This window comes from Sminthopsis crassicaudata, chromosome 4 (genome assembly GCF_048593235.1).
Source record: "Sminthopsis crassicaudata isolate SCR6 chromosome 4, ASM4859323v1, whole genome shotgun sequence".
NCBI classification, from domain to species: domain Eukaryota; kingdom Metazoa; phylum Chordata; class Mammalia; order Dasyuromorphia; family Dasyuridae; genus Sminthopsis; species Sminthopsis crassicaudata.
The window spans coordinates 428,138,105-428,147,669 of NC_133620.1; the positions used below are offsets into that span (position 1 = coordinate 428,138,105).

At 48.0% G+C, this 9,565-nt stretch overlaps 1 protein-coding gene across 1 annotated transcript in view; it reads right to left on the minus strand.

Annotated features, from left to right (window-relative positions):
- Nucleotides 1–4,847: 4,847 nt before the first annotated feature.
- ALX3 (ALX homeobox 3) overlaps nt 4,848–9,565 on the minus strand; it is a 16,155-nt gene continuing 11,437 nt past the window's right edge. The window contains exon 4 of the mRNA XM_074262956.1: nt 4,848–6,904. Coding sequence (XP_074119057.1) covers nt 6,596–6,904 — 309 coding nt within the window. The 3' untranslated portion in view covers nt 4,848–6,595. The remainder of the gene's footprint in view (nt 6,905–9,565) is intronic.

Below are 9,565 nucleotides of genomic sequence, written 5' to 3' on the forward strand. Positions count from 1 at the left end.
GAGATTTCATTCCCCTGAGGCGGAGATTCTGAAGTCTAAGAAGCCAAGGAGAGGGAGAGCGGAGGCCTGGAAGCTGTGGGACCGTGAGCTGGGCCGTGGGACTCATTCCGACCTCGGGTTTCCAGGAGGGTGGGGTGAAGGGAGGAGGCCTCTTCCCACTTCCTCTCCCTTTCCCTAATCCCCTCCCTGCCTCCAGGAGCTTTCCCTCGGGGGAGATGCAGGGGACTGTATTCCTGAGGGCACTTCTGGAGGGTGGATGGGTGGGGTCCTTGGTGGGAGCAGAATCATTAGGTTGTGACATAACATATGTTGTGCTGAGATCCAAAGTTCTTACACACGCTGAACCCAGACCTTTTACCTCAGATCTGGACATCCTTCTCTGCCACCTAACCAGAGGCAAGACAGATAAAAGTGCTATTCAATCCTTTACTCATCATCATTATAGAAAGATATCAGAGAAGAGGGAAGGGAGGCAGGAAGAAGGAAGGAAGGAAGGAAGGAAGGAAGGAAGGAAGGAAGGAAGGAAGGAAGGAAGGAAGGAAGGAAGGAAGGAAGGAAGGAAGGAAGGAAGGAAGGAAGGAAGGAAGGAAGGGAGGGAGGGAGGGAGGGAGGGAGGGAGGGAGGGAGGGAGGGAGGGAGGGAGGGAGGGAGGAAGGAAGGAAGGAAAGAAGGGAGGGAGGGAGGGAGGGAGGGAGGGAGGAAGGGAGGAAGGAAGGAAGGAAGGAAGGAAGGAAGGAAGGGGAAGGAAGGAAGGGAGGGAGGGAGGGAGGCAGGAAGAAGGAAGGAAGGGAGGGAGGGAGGGAGGGAGGAAGGGAGGAAGGAAGGAAGGAAGGAAGGAAGGAAGGAAGGGGAAGGGAGGAAGGGAGGAAGGGAGGAAGGAAGGAAGGAAGGAAGGAAGGAAGGAAGGAAGGAAGGAAGGAAGGAAGGAAGGAAGGAAGGAAGGAAGGAAGGAAGGAAGGAAGGAAGGAAGGAAGGAAGGAAGGGAGAGAGGGAGGGAGGGAGGAAGAGAAGGAAAACAGGCATTTACTAAGCACTTACCATGTGCCAGCCCCCATGCTAAGTGCTTTACAAATACTTAATTTCATCCTGGAATTAGGTATTATTATCCTCATTTTACCATTCTGAGGAAATTGAGGCAGAAGCCAAGTGATTTCCTAGGCCACGTATCTCAATTTTAAGTGTCTGAGACTGGCTTTGAATTCAATTTCTTCCTGATTCCTCTGAGAGCCACACTACCTGCTAACCCCCCTCTCCCTCCTCTCTCCCCTGGGGTCTGGGTGGGGAGAGGGTTCTTCAGGCAGAGCTGGGGCCGGCAGCCTGGAGTCCACGAGCTAGCTTGGCCAGTGGGACTCCAGCAGCCGTGGAGCGCTCCTGGGTCCAGACAGATAAGTCTGGGGGAGCAGAGGGGAGAGGAGTCTGGGAAATCAAGCCAAGGGCTAATGGAAAGCAGGTGGAAGGCCCTTCAGCCCCGCCTGGCCTGTGAGGATGGCCCGGCTCCTGGCTTGGAGATGACCTGAGGAGGGGGAGACCTGTCAATTCCGAGATAAGCCTGAGAAACTAGCTCTGGGGACGCCCATTCATATTCATTATGTGTGAAGTGGGTGATTGTAAAGTTAGCTTTCCGTTCATTGAGCTGTCACCCGACAAAGAAATACGAGCTGCGGGCAGATCTCCCCTGGACTGGAGCCAGTAGCTAGTTCCTGGCCTCCCTGGCCTCCCCACGATTTCCATCTTGTTCTCTCCAGACCCGTCACTCTCTCCGTCTCCCTGACACTCGAGGCTCCCTCCCGTCCTCTCCCACTCTGCCTTTCCCTTCTGCTTCTTTTCTAGCTCTTCGTTCCCGCCCCCATCCCCTCTCTCAGATATTGTCTGAGCGATGCATCTGCTGTGTGTCTGTGTCTGTTTGTCCATCCCCTTCTCCACCTTTCTCCCACCTATTAGGAGCGCCAGGCGCCCGGGCCCACCACTATTGGGCCCAGATTCTAACAAGTCCCTGGGGATTCCCATCGTCCACACTTTCTTCCCATTAAAAATGGGTCTTTCCATTAAAGCACAGATACTGGCGATTTAGGTGGGAATGAAATAAATGTTGCATTGAATCCAGTTGGTCGGGTCTATAAGTCTCCTGGACTCATTTAAATCCTTGGGGGTCCCAGGAATGAAGCCCCTAAAGGTAGATGGGATTGACACATTGAGGGACCACAGGACTGGAGACGAGCTCTGTCTCAGCCTGGCCCAGCGTCAGCCTTGCTGCTACAGCAGCTTTCTAATCAATTCCTTTCTAATTACAGTGACTGCGAGAGATGGGAAAATCTCCAGATTCCAAGACCTCCTAACCCTTCCCCACAGGCAGATCGTCGTGGAAGGTCTTTGTCCCCGGCTTCCACTGTCACCTCTCTCCACATTAAAGCCCGGAGGGGAATGGGAGCTGAGGGGAATGGCTCTGCCAGAAGCAGCTGATTTCAATCCTCCAAACCAAGTCGCTGGGACTTTGCCCAAGGGCCCTGAAGCCCATTCTGGTGTTTTGTGTTCTGTCCACAATTCCTCAGAAGGAAGTTACCCAGCAAGATGTGGAAGGTTTTTTAATTAACTCTGAAAACTCATGTTCTTTAGGTCACACAATACACTTCCCAAGTGGGTCCTAAGCCATCAGCCTCTCATACACACCCCCTGTCCAGCTCCAAACTCCAATACTCCATTGGGAGCCAGAAGCCATTCGCCCGCATCTTGAATTCTGGCGCTCTGATTTCTGGGATCAGAAGAAGAAAGGGGGGGGGGACTGCCAGTTTCTTGCAGAGATCAAGGCCGGGGATGCCTGAGTCCTGTTATTGTCTCCCTGGCAGGAAGGTCTTGGGCGGGAAATCTGATCTGGCTCCCAATGTGCCCCCATTTCTCTCCAGGACCTGACAGGGAATAAAAATTGGACTGTGTGGCTTTGTGCCATTGGGTTTCTCCAGGCTTGAAAGATGAGGAGCTAGGGAGGGAGTGTCAAAGGGCTGAGCTTTTCTGAGCAATGTGCTTGTGTTTACCGCAGGGGTGCAGGGCCCAGGAGCCTGCATTTCCCTTGCCTGAAGAGATAAGGCAGAGGATTGAATGGTTAATACCCTGAAACCACAAGAAAGAGCCCTGGCTTTTGTCGAGGCCCTGGAGCTCAAGGGGCTTGGAGGAGGCTCAGACAGACTGAGACTTAGGGTTGTCTGGGAGCAGGAAACAACCAGCTATTCTCCCATCCCATGCATGGCAGGAAACCCTAAATACCACTCACCCCCAACACACACACACCCAGACACGTACCCACCTTCCTTCCCAACATCCCTTAGTGCAGTGGTTCTCAGAGTATGGTCCAGAGCATCCTGGGAATCCCTGAAATCCTTTCAGAGTCTACAAATTCATAATTAGTTTTTATCTTTAATGTGATCAATATCTATAACTATAACCCACATAAACAAAAACTCTTTGGACAGATCCTCAATCATGTTTAATAAGATAACGATATTGAGAACAAAAGTTAGAGAACCACTGCCTTCCAGCAGCTGCGTCTGGGATCAGAGACCTGGGCTTTGTCTGAATTCTGGCTGATGTGGTTCATTCTCTCTAACCCTCAGTTTCCTTATCTGCAAAGAGAGAGAGTTAGACTGGATGACATTCCCTTCCATCCTCCAAAGGGAGGGGAAACTCACTTCCCAGGGGGGCAGCCTCTTTCTACTTGGGGACAGCCCGACTTGCTAGGAAGTTTCTCCTTGTCACAAATGAAGTCTGTCTGTGACTTCTATTCATTGCTTGCAGTTCTGAGGGCTATGGCCAAACAGAACAAATTATTACCTCTTCCCTAGGAAAGTCCTTTTAGGTATAAATAATATGAAGTATTAATAGTGTGAAGCCATACTATTAGCCCTGCTCTGCCATCAATAGCAAAAGGCACCAAGCCAGCCCGGCACGGATGGACGCTCCCCCTAGTGACAATTCTGTGCTTAGACAGCTCTGGTTAGTCAAGAATTCTTATTGTCTATTGTCAATAGACAATTCTTATTGATTAAGCAGTTTAGGGCCTCCACTTCCAATCCTCCCCATCTGGGTGTTTTCAGACCAGAACTCCTTAAACTTTTTCCACTTGCAATTCCCTTTTGCCCAAGAAATTATTATAGGACCCTGGGTATGTAGGTATGTAAAATAAGTATATAAATCAAATATTTACTGAGAATAAATCATAACATTCAGTTATACAAGCCCCTATCAGGTTTTCACCCACAGCTGAAGAAGCTTTGACCATGGTTCCTGAACCATAGGATCATAGATTTAGAACTAAAAAGGACCTTAGGTGCCAGTGAGTCCAGCACCCTCAGTTTATAGATGAAAAATCCAAGGCACAGAAAGGTGGTCACTTATAGATTATAAGATCTGTATAGGTTATAGATCACCCTGCTAATACATGTCCGAGGCAGAATTTGAATCCAGATGTGAGGCAGCTACGTAGTGAGCGGATAGAGCACCAGGTCTGAAGTCAGGAAAACCTGAATTCAAATCTGGCCTCAGATACTTCCTACCTGGGTGACGCTAGGCAGGTCACTTCACCCCTTTTGCCTCAGTTTCCTCATCTGTAAAATGGAGAAGAAAATGGCAAACTACTCCAGTATCTTTGCTAAGAAAACTCCAAATGGAACCACGAATGGGGAATGAGATCATGACTAAAGTGATTGAATGATAATTTCCCAATTCCAAGTCTGGCACTTTATCCAAAACTTCCTAGTCCTTCCATTAGCTAGGAGTGCCATTTGGGTCTCGCTTTAGAGGAAGACACTGGGGACTCCTGGTCCAGGCCCCTAAAGGCATCAGAAATCAGTCCTCTCTTTAAAAAAATGAAAAAAAGAAAGCCCTTTATTGTTTTTGACAATGACAAAAACTTTGCAGATGTAGTTTTTACAAAATAGGGTGATTAGAATATCACGGGGTCAACATTTATTTGGTGTCCCCTGATGGGGAGACTATGGAGGAATTGGGTCATAGCTCTTCTTTACTAAGGAGCCAACCAATGGTTCCAGGGTTTGGGAGGAGGGGGTTTGGGAACCATTGGTGTTCCCATGACAATAGCCTGGCACAGCTCTGTGATGGCTCTGGACCTACACCATGGGAAGGCTCACCAAAATTGCCATATTTGGTGATTTTCTTTGGAATTTCAGTTCCTTGGGGAACCAGGGGATGATTCCATAGACTAATGGGGAAAGAGGGTTCAAGAATGGAGGAGGTGTAGAGTCCAGAGGAAGCGCTTCCCAAAATTACACATCTATTCCTCTGGGAGGGAGCTTTGAGAGTGGGGATAAGGAAAACCCAACACCATGAAATTCTCTTCATCCTTGAAGATTTTCACGCTGTGGTTCCCACTCTATTGACTAAGGATTTGGACCAGATCATGCCTTTGAGCCCTGTCAGTCATCTCAGCTGCCTTCCCACTCCCATCCCATCCCAATCCCATTTAACAGGTTCCTCCTTACTCCCTCTTGTCCTGCTATTGGCTGGGAATGAGGATAAGAAACATCTTGAAGTGGAAAATGGTTAAATTCTCCTTCAACAGAATAGTAGAATTAAAAATCCCAAAGAAGGCCTGGATTCAAATCCCAGCTCTGTCTCTTATTAATTCTTCATCTGTCGAACCAAGGATTGTCCAAAGGACTTTCACTCTGGTCCCTGCCAGCCTTAAGGCCTTGTGCCGCCATCAGAAAACATGGAACAGATCGACCTGATCTCCTCTCGTTAGCACCCTTCTTATGGATAATAAGAGTTTGAGGGTCACTCAGGAGGAGGTCCGGGAAAAGCACTTAGAAAAGGGCATCAGTACTCAGTATCACTGCTATTGTCACTGGCACAGTTGGAACACTCTGGTACTAGTCTGGCTGGCTGCCTATTGTATTCTTAATGCTGTCCCCCAACTGGAGCTCCATGGCATCTGTAGCATTCACCAACCCAGCTCTTACCTCATCTACCTGGGGCCCCACCCCTACCCGGAGCAGGGACTCCCTGAATCTTGGAGGCTGCAGATTAAATGAGAAAGAGCCTCAAGGGAGGAAGAGCAGCTGTTTCCCAAATCTCCCCCAACCTCAAGGATGGGGAGCAGACTAGAAAAAGGGTTAAGAGACCCAGGTGGCTACTGAAGTGCCCAGGCAGGTGTAAAACTCCTATCCTCTCTGCAGAGCTACTGGGAAGGAAAGAATAAAAGAAGAAAGGAAAGGAGGAAGGAAGGAAGGAAGGAAGGAAGGAAGGAAGGAAGGAAGGAAGGAAGGAAGGAAGGAAGGAAGGAAGGAGGATAAGAGGAAAAGGAAAGGAAGGAAGGAAGGAAATTCCAGTCCATTGCTGGACTTGGGGTGGGCACAGCTGCTTTGGACCTCTCTGTGTGAGGGGCAGGGTGGGTGAGAGTGGCAGATGAAGGGCAGAGGGTGTGTCCTCTCTGGTGTGTAAAAATTATTAGAGGCAGAAATGATCCATCTCCTGTACATGGGAGTTGGGGGGGGCGGTTAGGTTAAGAATAAGGACTGGCTGCATCTGATGAGGAAGATCTTTAGGGCAGTCCAGGAGGAGGCAGTCCAGAATTGGGGTGACCCAATCACGTGGTCCAGTTGAGGAGGGTCGGCGGCTCTTTGGGCTTCATCCTCAATGAGACCAGGCTGGGAGACTTGTAGTCACCATCAGGGGCTGTCTCAAAGCTGTGGCCCCCCAGAGCCGGGGAGAATCCATGGATGGAATAGATGCCCGGAGGAGGTCCCGGGGATGCTGGCACGCCCATAAAGCCAGCCACATTGCTGTGGGAATGGGAGTACGGCGACGTGCACGGGGATGGAATCCCCTCTGGGGACATCAGGCAGGGGCCGCCGGGGCTCCCTGAGCCTGGACTGGGCCACAGGTTGCTCTGCAGCTGAAACGAGAGGTGGGCTGTACGTTAGCTTAGCAAGTCAAAAGCCCGAGTATTTAGCATATAGTGAGGCATTAGTTGATTCCTTTAAGTACTCGACATTATAGGCTAGGCTCTGGAGAGGGACAAAACCACAGCTATCCCCTCCTCTCCCCCCAAATTCAAGGTCTTCCCAAACGGAACTCAGTCCTTTCCACCACTCACTACCCACCACCTGTGAGGTCACATGCTAGTTAGTGTAGCAGAGGCCCTGGGCAGCTGAGTCACAAAGTGGATGGAGTTCAGGCCTGGAGTCAGGAAGGCCTGAATTCAAATCTGGATTTGAAGCTGGGTGACCTTGGGTAAACCATTTAACCACTGCTTGCCTCAGTTTCCCCATCTGTAAAATGGGGATGCTAATAGCAAAGTTATTGTGAGGATCAAATGAGACTACAATTATAAAGTGCTTAGCACCAAGTAAACACTACATAAATATTAGCTATTATTACTGACAGCTACGGAGCAAAACAAGCCATTCACCACTTTCAAAAAACCTTTATCAAACTGCTATATTGGCAGTGGGGTGGCAGGGTGGAGGTGAGGAAGGGACAAAATAAAACTTGAAATACAAAGGCTTTACAAAAAAGAGTGTTGGAAACTATCTCTATGCGTATTTGGAAAAATAAAATACTATTGAAGAAAATTTTTCAAAACACGAAAAAAAAAAAAAAAAAAGCAATATCCTGACTAACATGGTAATAGATTTTGCAGGATTAAACATGTATAACCCAGATCAAATTGCTTACCATCTCGGGAAGTGGGGAGGTAAAGAAGTGAGAGAAAAAATTTGAAATGAAAAAAAAAAAAAAAGTTTAAATGAATGTTTGGGAGTTCAAATCCAACCTTAGACACTTTACTAGCTGTGTGAGCCTGCCTAAGTCACTTTACTTTGTTTGTCCCAGTTTCCTCATCTGTAAAATGAGCTGGAGAAGAAAAATGGCAAACTACCCAAATGGGGTCATAAATGGAGTTAGACCAGACTGAAAATAACTGAACAACCACCTCCTCGTTGTATAACTGAGGCAGAGAGTGGTTCAGTGCCCAGTCACACAGAGTATATGCATCTGAGTCAGGATTTGAACTCAGGGAAGTAAGGCTCTCTGTCCACTTGGCTACTCCCTCCTTATCTGGTGTCCTCTCTTCCACCCCCCAAAAAAACAATCCAGCTCTTTAGGGAAAAATAAAACTGGGCTCCAGGACAAGGATGGTCAAAGAATAAAGTGGGTTAGCCCACACACTGTGGAGAAGCAGCTTGCCAGAGTGTTGGGAAGAAGAGGAGGGTTCCAGGTGGGCATCTGAATGGGCTCTTCAAAATCACTCCCACATCCTGACCTCCTAAGAGATGGGGGTGGAGTGGAGTGGGGAGGCAAGAGGGGAAAAAGTGAAATCAAAATGTCCTCACCCCACCTCCACCTTGGTCCCTGGGCCACTTGAGAGCCTAGGAAAAGGGACAAGAGGACCAGGGCTATCCCTTGCCTTCCCTGAATCTCAGTTTCCTCATCTGTAAGTAGGGCTAACAAGGTATCCATTACTGACCTCACAGGGCTATTGGGTAAAAAACGCTTAAAACAAAATATGAGTCCTATTATAATTGTTGTTGGCACCCAGCTCCTGGCCGAAAGTGTGGTGAATTTATTATTCAATTCAACAAACATTTTTTAGGCTAGCACTGGGGATGGGGGAGTAAAAACAAAATTGAATCATAGGAGCAGCTAGGTGGCGCAGTGATAGAGCACCAGCCTTGAATTCAGGAGGACCCAAGTTCAAATGTGGTCTCAGACACTTAACCCTTCCTGGCTGTGTGAACCTGGGCAAGTCACTTAACCCCAGCCTCAGGAAAACACACACACACACACACACACACACACACACACATACACACACACACACACACACACACACACACTGAATCATGTCTCATTTCAAAGAGATGACATTTCCCTAGGGAATCTCTTCTGTGTTCCTGGTTTTCCCGGCTTCCAGATAGCTTAAATGTGTAGCACACACATTCTCAAAGAAATCTTTCCTAACTCTCCTTCTGAACTTAGGGACACTGTATGTATCTTGTACATGCATCGTTGTTGAATGTTGCTTGCCGCTATTAGAATGAGAGCTCCCTAAGCTGAGTTTTCCCCAGGTTGTAGACTCGAGCCTAAGGTATAGGAATTTTCATAAGTGCCTGTTGACTGACATTGGGGGTGGGTTGTAACAGGAAAACCAGACAAGTACCTATGAGATAATTTTTTTTGGAGGGGGAGAGTACTAACAACTAGAGAAATCAAGGAAGATGACATTGAAGGAGACTCTTGGCTCTGATTGACAATGGGCTAAGCCCAGAGGACTGAGGACTCCTCTGAAAGGATTTAGTCTTATTTTTCCAATGAAGGTGACAAATATATATATGCCTTGGCGCCTGTGTGAATTAGAAAGAGGAATTGGTGGAAAGTGAGGGGGGGGGAAAGTTTTTATATAATCTTCTGGATTATTGTACTGAATTGTCATAATGATCTTTATTTAAGGATTTGATTTTAAAGCTTCTATTCCTGTGGCTGATTCTTTCAGGTGATTCTATAGGAAGCAAAATATGAAAATAGCAAGTGATTGACCAGGAGTCAGGAAGGAACA